The sequence below is a fragment of the Lichenostomus cassidix genome, chromosome 19 (assembly GCF_008360975.1).
Source record: "Lichenostomus cassidix isolate B80296 chromosome 19, HeHo_3.0, whole genome shotgun sequence".
Lineage (NCBI taxonomy): Eukaryota > Metazoa > Chordata > Aves > Passeriformes > Meliphagidae > Lichenostomus > Lichenostomus cassidix.
The window spans coordinates 5,154,216-5,168,742 of record NC_139499.1 but is presented as its reverse complement, the minus strand read 5'-3'; the positions used below and the strand labels follow the sequence as shown (position 1 = coordinate 5,168,742).

The following is a 14,527-nucleotide window of genomic DNA, read 5'->3' as shown; positions in this document are numbered from 1 at the left end:
CCAAATGCTCATAATAGAATATTATTTTTTTAGTGATCTCTCTGCTAATTTCCCTGTGAGCAAATCTGCAAATGCCTGTCAGGAGCTCAGAAATCCTGTGAAGAGAGGAGAGATTTATGCTGTGGTGTTGGTACTTTTCAGTAAACTGATGACTGAGTGCAAAATGTCACGTAAAGTGGTCTAATTTCAGCTGAGCTCATTTAGCTTTTGCTAAAGTGTGTTCCCATGAGCATTGCCTGACAGCAGATTTAAATAATAACCTAATCATGCCAGGCTTAGCGTGGTGTCAGTGCACAGGATTCTCTTGTTTCAGCTAAACTCCTGCAAGTCTGTGCACAGGGGACACCACCTCCTGTCCTCTGGAGAGAATCAGCTGCTCTTTTGTGCAGCTTTCTCTTCCTTCCTTCACCTCTCAAAGGTTTGTCACTGCCAGGGGTTTGCTTTGAAATGTGGCCCCGTGGAGCAGGGGGAATAGAAGCAGCTGCTTCTGTTTCATGTCTGCAGTTCAAAACACCAGAGCACTCCTTCCGTGCTGCAGCCAGGCAGGAGCCTGTCTGGATGGAGCCACAGCAGTGACAGTAGAAAACCCCCTGAGCATGGGAAAGGGCTGCAGAAAAGTTGGAAAGGAGCTGGTGACAGCCCTTTTTGTAGCAGTGCTGTGCTGGGAGGGTGGCAGTTGGTTTGAGTTCTCAGCAGGGACTTTCTCATTGGGATTTGGCCATGGGTCTGTCCTAGTTCTACATGGAGGGTGGTGTATTCCTGCAGCATCAAGGTGGTTTTAGAAGTTTTTACCCTTTCCTGCCCTCATCCCCTGCATTTTTTCCTGTCCCTGATACCACAACAGTCATATTTGATAAGCAAAGGACTGATAATAATATCCCCAGTGACCCTCAAATTGTAACTGTGCCTCTCCATAAGTAGTTTTAACCTTGATTTTTAGCACTGCTCCCTTGAAGATGCTGCAGCTAAGGGTGAGGTCTGTTCCCTGCTCTGACAAGAGTCAGATTTAAAGAGGGCATATATAGAGCAACTCATTACAGTGTCCTCATCCCTAGGTTAATCCCTGTCCCCAGTGCATCTGTGTTCACTAGAGGCTGTTTACACTGTGAGTTATGACTAATGGAAGAGCATCCTCACAGTGTCCAAGTTCCCAAGGCTCAGAAATCTGCTTTTTGACACAGGACACAGCCAGTGGGAGCTGTTGATGGATGAGGATTCACAGGGCACCTCAGCTCTGCCTTCAAGGATCCTCCCTTTTGTCTAATTGTCACTGTTAGGAGAGGAAGGCAGGAAATAAATTAGTCTGCTGAGAGGTTCACCACAGAGCAAAAGTGGTGTTACCTTTGCTCATAGCACTCATTTTGAATATAGAACCAACAACACCCATGTTAAGTAGCAAGATTTTACCCAGACTTGAGTAGTCATATTGTTTTTGGGGATGTCAGAACATAATAATTTTGCATGGATTATTGATAGCTGAGCTCAGAGTTAGTTTCTCTGCAGCAAACTCTGGTGTAGCTACACTTGTCTGGCTCATGAGCTGGTTTGCTCCAGTGACAGCACTGCAAGAAAAAAATCATACCATGCTTTGATTGTAAGGAAAACAAGCACCGCTCCTGTGGGAAAAGGAAATGAAGTGGATGCAGTAAGAGTAGGGATTCCTCTGGAGCAAAGGAGGAGCAGAAGCAGCTATCTTACAGGGATATTTTTCTCGTTTCCAAGAGATTCTGCCAGCAGCCTGGTTCTTAGAAATCATTGAGGCTTATGGCTGAGTGTGATATGTGCTACTTCAGTAATCTTGGGAGCTTTCATTTGGTTTCTGCAGAAAAACAAAGCAATTCTGACTTTGGTTGGTTGTCCTTCCTGACTCCAACTTGAAAGCTGTTTGAGTTGGGGCACTCTTTCATCAGTTTGCAGAGTTCTGTTGTCCCCAGGGATGTCCACCTTCAAAAAGCTGTGTGTTTACAAGGGATGGGGTGAGCTGAGATCTGTTTTGTTAGAGGGATTGCTCTTCTGGGCATGTGCCCACCACTGCTCACTTTCCAAGGGACTCTTGGGCTAAGAATCATTGCTGCATATTTCAAAGTGGATGTTGTGCTTTTCCTGGAAAAAAAAATCACGCTCCAAAGTATCTAAAGAAAAGAAAACTAAACTTTAATTTGCTTTTCCTTGAATTGTGCAGGTCCTAAAGCTCTGTTACCTGTAGGCTCTGACAGGGCTGGGCTGCACTGCTTATTGCCAGCAATGTCAGGAGCTGTAGGCTCTGTAGAGGTGGGCTGGGACAGATTTGCCCCCATCAGGTTGTTAAAACAGCAGATGAAAGTTATTGAGATGAAGAGGTGAAATTTCCAGCTCTGAAGCACCCCTCTTGCAAGGACTTTGAGCAGGGCTCCCTCTATGAGCAAAGTCAAAGTATGTGGCGCCAGGTCCATGGTCAGTCTTCATCAAGTGGAAGAATCTCCCAGATCCCAGGCCTCAAATCCCTTCTGGAGCAGGAGGGATCAGAGCAGGACATTCTCAGCTTGCCATTCACTGCCTCTGGAGTGGCATAGTACCCATAAAGCTGTGCTAAGGAGGGAGAGCTATTCATAAAAAAAATATTACATCAATCACACACTTTTATGTGATGCCTCTCTTCACTCTGACACCGATTGCATTGGATTTTTTTTCAGTTTGGTGTGAATTTCAGGGCAGTCTTATGACTTACTGCCAGTTTGCAAAGCCAGAGGAAATGCTGGTTTGTGGTGTCTCCTCCCCATGTCAGCCTGTTTGTGTTGCCATGCCCTGTGTAAGATACCTATGAGGGCAGGAAATTGCCAAGAGGTTCTAGTCCCTGACCCAAATTCAGCTCTACAAGTTTTGAGATTGTCCTTGAGATTTTTGCCCGTTCTCAGAAAACCGATTCCTGTGACTAAAATGCCATTTCATTCCTCCCCCTCCTGCCCAGCCTTTAAGTGCTGTGTAAGTCAAGGGGGCTGTTAAATCAGTGGAATTGAAAAATCCACCTACATTGCTGTTGTTTGTGCCCTACAGTGTTTGTCTCCAGCCCGAATCCTTTATGAGTGTTCTGAATACAACTGCCTCAGCACTGTCAGGAGCAGTCTGCTTCTCACATTAATCACCAGCTGTGTAATGAGGCTTCATGTGTGCTCTGCTAATCACCAAATCACTGCCCTTATTTGAGACTCTCTGCTGCTGAAGTTGGTTGCTCCTGTGATGTCCTGCCTCGCTGTGCTGTTTGGGAGCAGACCTCCCTGAATTATCTGCCTCTAACTCCACTTCTGGTTCCTGGAGCATGACAGTGTCCAGTCCTTGTTACCTTGCAGTGCCTGTGAATTGGGAACTAATTAATGTCTGAGCTGCATTAGGAACAGCTGAATTTCTATTTTTAGCTGTATATTTACATGTGACCTCACCCCAAAAATCCTGAACCTCTTGCTGCTGGTTTTGACAACATTGTTTTCTCCTGTCTTCTGACTTTGCTAGAAGCCTTCCAGCAGTCCCTATCAAAACTTTCCCAGCTCTGATTGCCTTCCATGGGAAGCCCCAGAGAGCTCCTTCAGTGGCCTGTATCAGCCACAGAGTGATACAAACAGCAGTGCAGGTGATGTTCTCAAGGTCTCTGGTGTGGTGACCCAACTATCTGCTGGCACAGTTGCATCTCTTACTTCTTACAGGAGCTGGAGCTAGCTGGTATCCTCACTGTAACAACCAACCTTTTGTTTACCTGTAGTTCATTTCTGGGCAGAGTTGGTAGTTCTTGTCCCCTTGTTTTCCCCCTCTGGGCCTTTTCTCCTACTCACGCCTTGTTCCTCACTGTGTGCCGTGGGAGGAGTGTTGGTTCAGCTTCTTGAATTGTGTTTTTCTGCCCTCTCCAGCAATCTGCAGAGCGCTGTGTGAGCACACTGCTGGACCTCATCCAGACCAAGGTCAACTACGTGGTGCAGGAGGCCATCGTGGTCATCAGAGACATCTTCCGCAAGTACCCCAACAAGTGCGTGCAAGTAGCATCAGATTTTTTTAGAAGCCTTTGTCTGCCCTCATCAGAATGGAGCAGAACTCAGCTTACCAGGGCTCTGTAGCAAAGGTGGAAGCAGTGATGCCAGTCCTAGTTTGGTAGGATTCAGGTGTGTGCTCTAGGTGAGGTGTCAGCCTGGCTTATTAGTTTGAATTGGAAGGTTTTCCTTCCCCACCACTCTGTATTGAAGCCTGGATCAAGAGCTAGTAAAGCTCTTGCAGAGAATGCCAGAAGGAAAATCTGGCCAAGTTGACAGCATCAGGCTTTTCTGGTTTTGCTGATCTCCTCTAGAAATCCATGGAGTGTAGAAGTCTCCTCACACAAGGCTGTGAAAGTTCATGGCTGCCATGGTCTGAGATCCCAGTCAGGTGGTGTTGAACAAAGCCCTGCTGGCTTTTCCAATCATGTTCCCTCTAACTTGGGTAGAACTCAGCTTCTCTTGTGCTGGTTCTGCAATAATGTTTTGTCTCCTGAGACACAGAGCAGCAGCAATGTTTTTCAGCAGAGACTTCATGATCAACTAAAAAATAATATGGGACATCTGCAGGCTTCCCTGGCAATTTCTGCTGTCAATCTCCTAAATTCCCTGCTTGTGACAGGGAGTAGGGGAATAGGGGAAGCTGAATTAGTGTGGGGTATTGTCTGGTTTACAGTAAACCCTTTGGGGAAGGGTAATACCCAGTTTAGAGTTCCCAGGCTGAAAACTCCAGCGAGGCTGCAGGATCTGATTCAGACTCATGGTTTGAGCTGTTGGATCAAACATTCCCATCAGCAAACAGAAAGGGAGGCAGCTTTATCTTAAACCTCACATCTGGGTGGTCTTGCTTATTTGATTAAACTGCAGAGACCCTGTGAGATCTCCGTGCTCAGCTTGGGGGAAAAAAAGAACTGGTAATATCTTCTGTAGTTGAATGAAAATGCTGCTTGTTGTATAGAAGTACAAGACATGGATTCAGTGCAGGATTCTCTGAGAAATGGGGTAAGACAAGTCCAGTTGACCCCAGTAATCCACCTGTCCTCTGACAAACCAGGTATGAAAGCATCATTGCCACTCTGTGTGAGAACCTGGATTCCCTGGACGAGCCAGATGCCAGAGCTGCCATGATCTGGATAGTGGGTGAATATGCTGAGAGAATTGACAATGCAGATGAGCTGCTGGAGAGTTTCTTGGAGGGTTTCCACGATGAGAGTACTCAGGTAAAATTGCATTGTGCATCTTGTCTGTAGTGTTTCATGCAGTGGGTTAATGGGATGGACAGTAAATGTTACTGCAGTGGTCAGATAATGTGTCAGTGAAAGCTTCAATACTGGGCTGAAATAAAACTCTTGGGAATCTGCAGTTTTGTGTCTTCACAACTTCCCTTCTTGGAAGTGTTGCACAGGGGCTTTTAGATTTAGATTTGTGTATTTTTGTGTCCTTTTTTTGAGTTTATTAAGGAAGTTTGTAGGGGGTTTATTTACATTTAGTTTATAGTTTAGTTTGTTTAGTTTTATATAATTGGGATTAATTTATTGTTTTAGGAATGGTATATTTTAGTTTAAGGATTATTTATTTTTATATTCTTTTAATTTGGTTATCTGGTTAGGCACATTGGGGTTTTATTTTGGATTTGTTAAAGGAAAAATATTAACTGGTCTTTGAAGAGTTTTAGTTGTAATTTGAGTTTTTATAGTAGATATAGTAGTTTTAGTAATTTTTTGTGTGTTATTTAATAATTTAGTATTATATTTAGATTGTTTTAGTTTGGGTTTTGTGTTTTGATAGTTGTTTTAATATGTATAGTGGGGGTTTTTATTGTTTTTGTGCTGTTTAATAAATTTTATTTTTTTACTGTTGTGGTTCTCTGAGGGAGATAAGACAGAACTGGAGGGGGTTCCAGAGGTAGTATATTTCTTGGGGGAATGGCTGTACTGGGGACCAGAATTGAAGGAATAGTGAAGGGGAACATCACAGTGTGACACAAACCTCACTGTGCTGCTCAGGGGCTCTGTGGAAGTGTTTTGCAGCAGGCTGAGTATCATTACACTGTGTTTCACTGGTAAAGAAGAGTGCAATGCTGTGAGGAAACTCAAATCTTATGTTTTACATCAGTAAAGGAGGTGGAGATAGTGAGACATTGCTAAAGCATGGATGAATTTTTAATCTCTCCTGTGCTCCTCTCTCTTAGGTGCAGCTCACCCTCCTGACTGCCATAGTGAAGCTGTTCTTGAAAAAGCCTTCTGAGACACAGGAGTTGGTCCAGCAGGTCCTCAGCCTGGCCACACAGGTAAGCCAAGGTATCCAGGGACCCAGAGCCCTCCAGACACTGGGCTGGCCTGCTGGGTGATGTCTCCCATCTGCCAGGCCAGCCAGCTTTGCAGTAGATTGGATTCAAGGGTGTTCTCTTCTCTCCCAGAGAGACTCTATTTAAAAGCTGCTCTGTGCCTGTTACCATCTGGAATCGGCTTTCTCCTTCTTAGCTCTTGCCTTGTCTGAGTTCCTTCCCCATTTCTCACTAAATGGAAACTTGGGGACATTATTAGAATTATCAAGGTACCAGAATTCTTTCTCCTTGAAGGTGGCTTGCAGTTAAACATGTGGAGCTGTAACAGAGGGAAAGAGCCTGGCAAAGACTTTGTTCTGTGAGCAGGAAAGTTTAAGCAGGGCTATAGAAAAGAAAGAACTGAAGTTTGGGGTTTTTCCTTTGTATTTGGATGCTGTCAAGTAATGTGGCAGCTTTGCTGGAGGCTGTAGCAGTGGGTTAAGATCACGGATTCATTATGCATGAAGTGCTGAGTTATGAGCTCAGATCACTGCAGGCAAGGCTGGGTTTGAGCTGGCAGACACAGCTGCTGTAGTTCTAGAGGACAGGAGTGGAGATGTCCTGGTGGCAGGGCTGGATAGGAGCTCAGCTGATCTTCCTACACTCCCTGGCTGTGATGACTGGGGTAAAGTGCCCAAAAAGAGCAGCTCCTCTCCAGACCTGCTGTGTCAAGTGATAAAAATAGCCTTCCAGCTGAATGGGCTGTGATTGTTTCCGAGCAGAAAACCTGGAGTCAATCACCAGCTGGCCTTTTTGATCCTCTTTGCTGCAAGAAATCATGCCTGTGGACTTACTGTACTTAAAACTTTTATTCATTCCTTTGGGGAGTTGCGTTGGTCAGCAGCAACAAACCCATGACCTGCTTTTCTTGCTTCAAAATCTGCTCTTTGGCAGGGTCTAAGCTGCTCTTCAGAGAGGAGTGGGCCAAGGGCATGCTGTATCATTTGTCTGAGCCAACAGAAGAAAGGTACTAAGTGCTAAAACCCACTGTGCTGAGTCACAAAACATTTAATGGCACCCTAGGAATATAACAGGCGTCTGGGTTTTTTCCATTTGTTTGTCACAAATGTTGATTCAGTCTGGCTTTTTGTATTTTATATGAATAACAAGTCAATGTAGGATAACTGGCTGTAAAACACTGAAAAACCTTATGCTTCGAGGTCTGATTTCTAGGTAGAGATTTTCAGTTTTTCACTTGAGTGGGAGAGTAATTATAAGTGTGTTTTCTTTCCCCAGCTTAGGTATTGTTGCACTCTGAGCGTCTCAGGGTTTGTCTGCACAGCAAACTGCAGGTGTGATTGTAGCAGGAGCCAGCTTCATCCAGCCAGCCCTGGTAAAAATAGCAGTGCAGCAGCTGGGGATGGAAGAGACACAGGGATTGAGGTCCCTGGCAAGCCCTCAACCTATAACAGACCTCTGCAATCCCATTGCTGCTGTGGGGTAGCCAGGAGTGGGGAGCTGAGCTAGCCAGGGTTCATTGGTGTTGCACCACTGGTGTGCCTGCATACCCTGAAGAGGGGAGGATTGGGAGAGAAATTGGGAAAGATCTGAGCCTGTTGTTTCTGTAGGTTTTCCAAAGTTTCCAGAGTGTTTGTTTGGCTGTGGGAAGAAACAGCCTTGAATCTGTAGGTGCAAGTAGGAGGAGTTGGCCTTTCATGGCAGAAACCCTGCCTGATCCTGAGTGCAGAGTCTGGGAGGGATTGTTGAGGGCAAAGGGTGTAAAGAGTGCACAATTCTCCCATCAGACAAAGCCAGCTCTGCAGAGACAATGTGTGAGACAACAGAGAGATTTATTTAGGTCCTTACAAGCAAAATGAGCTCAGCTCAGGCTCATTCCAAGAGGAGGTTTGAGAATGTCTTGAGGCAGATAGCAGATGAAGGTTCTAACAGGTCAGCAGCAGCAGCAATGAGAGCACAGAAGAGAAAAAGAAATGCCAAGAGGAAGGCTGCTGAGGTGTACAATATTTTGCTGGAGTTTTATAGGGGAAGAAAAAACTCAAACATTTATCCTGTTATTCTGCTGATGAGAGGTTTAAAAATCCCAGCTCTTGTTTCCATGAACACTTCACTACAACATAAAACCACAGCACCTCCCTCTCCCTAGAATATTATCAGCAAACCATCCCCACTCACTTTGCTGCTCTGGGTAGAGCTGCTTAAAGAGGAGAGAAATAATTAGCACTTCATGCAGAGGCAAAAGTATCTGCAGTAAAACAAGGGTATTATTGACAGCTGGAGAACTGATGAAGTATCCTAAGTGTGTATCATGAGCATCTCTCCATACTTCATTAGATAACTAAAAGGCAGGATAAATAAGATCTCTTTTGCTACAAAGAATATGGCTTGTTAAATGTAGCTCTGCAGCATCTTCTAGTCCAGCAGTGCCCTTGGGTAAGTCATATATTTCCAGGAATCTTGGAGCATTATGCAGAATTGTATGTCTGCTCTTTGTATGTAATACAGTCATTGCCATTCATGTTCTTTTCTCCTGGGTTTCTCCTAACACTTAGTGGCAGGAGAGTTTGCAAAGCAGTTGATAGCTCTGTGGTTTGGGGCAGTAGTGGGATGGGCTTTTTGCTCTCTGACCAGCTGAGCAGGAAGCCAGGTTCTCATTTTTAATTTTCAGACGTTCATCACAACAAGCAGTTTGTACCATCATTTAGAAATTAGTGGCTGTGGCTGCTGGGCGGTTGGGGTTTTTGAATCCAGCAGAATCACTGCTGGAAGAATAAAGTGATTACAGGCATTAGTTCACTTCAGAGCTGTGGGTGATGCATTGCTTTGTCTCAGGATTCTGACAACCCAGACCTGCGGGATCGTGGCTACATCTACTGGCGCCTCCTTTCCACCGATCCAGTGACTGCCAAGGAAGTGGTGCTCTCAGAAAAACCCCTGATTTCTGAGGAAACTGATCTGATTGAGCCAACCCTGCTGGATGAGCTGATCTGCCACATTGGGTCTCTGGCTTCTGTGTACCACAAACCACCCAACGCTTTCGTGGAGGGCAGCCACGGGATCCACCGCAAGCACCTGCCCATCCACCATGGCAGGTGAGCTCAGGCAGCGTGGGCAGGGTTGGTTGTTCCTTTCTGGCAAACAGTCCAAAAGATGCCAGGGTCTTGTAGAACACCCTGGTGGGATTTCATGGGTAGTTTGCAGGTTGTTCAAGGGGCTGTTTTGTGCAGAACGTAATCCTGGGTGTATTGAGTTTGAGTTTCTGTGTCAGAAGACACAGGAGGTGTGTGAGTATCAAAGTGTGTGAGGAGAAGCTGTGAGGTTTTTTTGAGAAGACATTGGCTATAAGTGCTCTTGACATGAGTTTGAGTAGAAAAGCAGAAGCTTTGGATGACTGGTGCAAGGAGGACTAGAGTAAGAACAGGCATCTTTCAGAAGGTGATATTGTAGGAGATTTTCTTCAGCAGCAGCACAGCTTTATTCCTGTCTCCTGGAATACAATAACCCTTTCCTGGAAGAGCCAATTGCAGGGATCCTTCACTGCTGGAGCATGAAGTGGAGAAGGATTGGTGAAACTCCCTTCTCACTTGGTGCCTGTAAAACAAGGGAAGTGCAAAAGCCATCTAAGCCCCATCCCTGTTACGGCTTAAAAGGAGCTGGGTAGACTGATGTGATCTGTCTGACCTTTGGGAGGTGGGGAAATGCTTTGGCTCATTGCCTGGTGCTTTGGTGCTTCCCTGGGCTCACAGTCCTGGCAGCAGGTTAGTTCTGCAAGAGCAGGCAGTGCCATAGTCCCAGCTGGGCCTGTTCCCATGCTCCCTCATTCAGGTGAGCAGTTTGCTATTTGCTCTGATGGTATTAATTACAAAAAGGAGTGTATTTTGCAGCAAGAGGCAGAGTAGCCAGGCTTACCTCTTAATAATATTCCCAAAGTGACATTTGGAGTGCTATTTTTTGCTGCTGCACTGATAAATCCGTGTGCGATGCTGTTTCTTTTCTATTTTCTGACACCACTTCCCTGCTATTCTTAGCAGCTAAAGCTATTTCTGTGGTGGCTGGCTTTGGGAAGCTGAGTTGTTTTCTCCCTGCCTATGAAATCAAGTCTGGCTGCACTGACCCAGAATCAGCAAGCACAAATCTACCAGTTGGACAGGAAAAGCAGTGGCCACTTTCCTACCTCTCCTAATCAAAGATTTGTCTCAAAATGAGTTGGAGTAGCTTTGGGTTTTGGTGTTAACAGCTTTCCTGTATGCTGTTGTTCCAGGTCACGACAGAAAATAGCATTTTAGGGGATTTAGCTCATGGAATTCAGCTCTTTGAAGGAGCAATTTTGTATTAACTTCTTGCATATACTGTGCATGTGCCTGACTCTCATGCTCAGTGTGCTGACTTTAAATATCTTCTGACTTTGGCAGAACCATTGCTTAAAAAAACCCAAGAAACAAACCTGCAGGCCTCAGTCAGCAGTGGCAAGCTGGGGGAAGGTTTGAGGGGTGCTCAGCAGAGCATGGTGCACACTGATCTTAATGATGCAGTGGCAAATTTAAAAAACGAGTTAATTTCATGGTACACCAAGCTTCCCTGATGGGAGCTCACCTCAAGAGGCCAAATTATTGGGGTTTTCTGCATCAGTTTAAGGCAAGTTAATGGTGTCCAGTCAAAGGTAGGTCCAAACAGTGAGGTGAGGTGATTTTCTGTACAACTTCTGCACTCCAATGACTATTCTGACCAATCTGCTAGAGACTGATTGCACTGTGGGAGATGGAAGTGTGAAGATGTCCACAGTGAATGTGGCTTAAGAGGGTCCAGACAGCATTGCTTTGAGTTCTGCTTCCCTAGCTATGAACCTGAGAGGAGTTCTGGTCAGCAGAACACACTACATGACATTTTGATTAATTTCTTTCTCATTCAAAGCACTGTAGGACAGGTTTCTTGCAGCTCTCAATGGGAAGACCCATTGTGCAGCTCACAGATGGTGAAATGTTCCTGCCTCTTCAGTGAGCCCAAGTGTCACAGAGCTGCAGATGTATCCTGAGGGTGGGGGAGAAGGATGAGTGCTTGGCAGTGTTTGCTCATGTGGTGGCTCCCACCACCCCTGCTCAGCCATAATTCAGCTGGGAAATTTGGGAAGATTTTAACAGGGCTCCTGGGAGAAGAAGAGTCTGGTTAGGTTTGAGTAGAAGTCTCTGTTTCCCTGTTTCACAGGTGGCTGCAGGAAATTTTTCATTCTGGTTCAGGCTGTGCATCCCTTGTGACACCAACACCTGGGAATTGCTGAAGGCTGAGCTCATAGGGCCAAATCCCTAATTCACATGGGCAAACCCAAGACTGTAAGGGGGACGGCTTACATCAAGTCTTTTTGCCCTTTTTTAACCCAAATACTCTTTATTAATTTCTTTTCTTTCAAAGAAAATGCAAAGTTGTTTATAGGACTCTCCTTAAAGAGACCCACAAATGGAAGACTCGGGGTTTTGCTTTTTTTAAAACGAACTGACTTAGCTTTGTCCTTTCCCAATTTCTGTCTGGGCTTTGGGGCAGCAGCAGTTACACAAGACGTGGAAGGATTTCTGTGTCTCCATCAGGAGAAGGATGAGTAAGTGTTGAAGGGGTGGAGTGTTACAGGGATTATATCCTGGGAAGGAACCGAGTGGTTTGCGATGCGCCTCTCTTGGAGAAGCTGTTCCTGCCCGTTCCCAGGCTGGGGGTGGCAGTGGATCACAGTAACCACCTCTCCTCAGAAATGCTTCACTGAGCGCTTCAGCACACTCAGCACTCTCCCTGCTGAAGGCAGCAGCAGAAAGGACAGCTAATATTAGTGCTATTGGGGCTCCAAAGCTTTTAATGCAAAGAAGCTTTCAGCCCTCCCTGCTGCTGCCTGGTAACTAATTCATTCTGCACTCCTTCTGCTCCATCTTTTCCTCTTGGCATTGGAATTGGGAGCAGCTTATAGTCTGTCGTTGAATCTTTCCCCTCAGTAGCTGAATAAGGATAAGAGAATTTTGGCTACTCCAAGTCAGGAGCTGCAGTGCTTGCAGAACAGCCCTGGTGTTAAACACCTTGTCAGGACACTAATTCCCTCAGCACTTACCTGCTGGCTGCAGCTGCAGTAACATGAGCTAGAAATAATTTTATCAGTTACTGCTGGAAACAGGATATAAAATAGATTTTAATTATCTAAAAATATGAGCATTTCTGGAATTAAAGAATAAATACACTGTAGTGAGTCCTCCAGGAGCTACTGTTAGGTTTTTTTACCCTCTCCTTGTTATCAAATTCAGTGACAAGTGAATGTAAAATATATAAAAGGTAGCCAGACTGCATATGATGATAAATTTTGGAAGCTGTATAATGAGTGTTTCTAGACTAGTAATTAGCATGCCTACTAACTCAGAGGAAAGGGAATTACTGATAGAAGGGAGGAATCAATTTTAGATTGTTTTTCAATTAGAAAAGACTGATGCACCTTCTTGCTGGTCAGGAGAAGGTGATTAATCTAGATCTGAGGATAGTGGTGGAGTTTGCACTGGTTAGAGTAAGGGCTCCAGGGTTTTATCAGTGTTAGATCTCTGAGGAAATCTGGGTTATTTCTTTTTCCCTGTGTTTTCATGTCATTCTTAGGCCCAATGGAATGCAAATAATCTCTGTAGGTTTATGCTGTGGTAGGAAATGCTTATTTTCATTTCTGTAGCCCATGTGGTACTCATGGCTCTCCATTTTGGAGGGGTTCTATGATTCTCAGGGTGGGTAGGATTCACCCCTTGGAAGATTCCCTTTGCTGGGCTGAAAACCATGTACAATGCAAGGAAAATCTTTATGCTCAAAGCCTGTGGTGAAGAACCACAGTGCCTTAACCCCCCTGCAGGACAGAGGCCACATCACCTGCTGGGACCACCTTTTGACTGGTTTCTACTGGTGAGCCACCTCTTGCTGTGTTTCCTCATGCTAGGAACCTGAAACTGCCCACCAGAGGTGACTGATCTTTGTCTTTTGTGCTTCTTGTTCTCCCCCCACAGCACTGATGCTGGTGACAGCCCCGTGGGCACCACGACCACCACAAACCTGGAGCAGCCACAGGTCATCCCATCCCAGGGTGACCTCCTGGGTGACCTCCTCAACCTGGACCTGGGACCCCCTGTGAATGTGCCCCAGGTGTCCTCCATGCAGATGGGTGCTGTGGACCTCCTGGGAGGAGGGCTGGACAGCTTGGTAAGCAGCACATCCTCTCTAGCTGATGGCAGATAGTTGGTGCTTATCTCTGCAAAGCCTTCATCATTTGTGCTTTTAATGCTCAGTGAGCCGAGCTCCAAGTGCTGACTCCTGAAACTCCAGGAGGATTTAACCAGAGTTATTGTACCACCTTTCAGCAGGCTTTTCCTGCCCTAAAATGAACATTGCTGCATGCTGTAGAATCCCCATGGTCAGTGGATATATTTGTTCTTTGCTTTTCCTGTCCGTAGAAAAAACCCAAAAAGTTGTTTTAAGGATGTAAAAGTGTTTCACTGCTTTGTTTGATTCAGGCTCCCTTTCAAGAAGGCATTTATTCCACCCAGTTCCCAGCCTTCCTGAATTTCAGTGCTAAAGCTCTCAGGCTGTAACCTCGTGTCTTCCCATTTGTATATTCTCCAGAACATGTCATGGTTTAATATCAGTGACATTTTAATTGCAGTGAGGTCAAGAGGGAGCTCTCTGTGCAATCCTCCTGTGCCAGAGCTGCTCTCGAGGCACCTGCCTGGCACTGACAGGGTCAGGCTCCAGTGGGAGCTAATCACACCTCCTTTCTGCTCTGGGGAGTGAGCTGGGCATGAGCTGCAATGAGAAAATCACTTAGCAAGGAGCCAGCAGCAGGGGAGAGGTCAGTGCTGTGGTTTTAGGCTGGCATTAGGAGTGATGATCAGCCTGGGAGCTGTTCCCATGGCAGGGAGCACAGCACACAGATCTTCAGCTCCCTGCTGGGGTAAGAAGCACTCCTAGGTGTATTTGCACCATGTAAATCAATAAGACTGCCCCAGTGGACATAGCTGGGTGTTTTTCAGACCTGCAGTGGGTTTGTCTTGCTTGAGGTTTGGCTTGTGGTGAGTTGGGCTGGGTTATCTCTGCCTGGTTTAGGTGCACTTTCAGTTCTGAGTCAAGCTCTGAATAACAGAGGTAGGAGGCAGCTGGATGAACCCCAATTCAACAAATCCTTATTTGTCAAATATATATATTTTTTAAGCTGTCATAATCTTATTAAAGCAGACATTAAACCCATTTC

At 45.6% G+C, this 14,527-nt stretch overlaps 1 protein-coding gene across 4 annotated transcripts in view; it reads left to right on the top strand.

Annotated features, from left to right (window-relative positions):
• AP2B1 (adaptor related protein complex 2 subunit beta 1) overlaps nt 1-14,527 on the top strand; it is a 77,004-nt gene that overhangs the window by 28,266 nt on the left and 34,211 nt on the right. For all 4 annotated transcript variants that reach the window (XM_085078114.1, XM_085078111.1, XM_085078112.1 and 1 more), the window contains exons 10-14: nt 3,879-3,994; nt 5,050-5,215; nt 6,187-6,285; nt 9,112-9,371; nt 13,290-13,482. In XM_085078114.1, the coding sequence (XP_084934240.1) occupies nt 3,879-3,994; nt 5,050-5,215; nt 6,187-6,285; nt 9,112-9,371; nt 13,290-13,482 (834 nt within the window). The remainder of the gene's footprint in view (nt 1-3,878; nt 3,995-5,049; nt 5,216-6,186; nt 6,286-9,111; nt 9,372-13,289; nt 13,483-14,527) is intronic.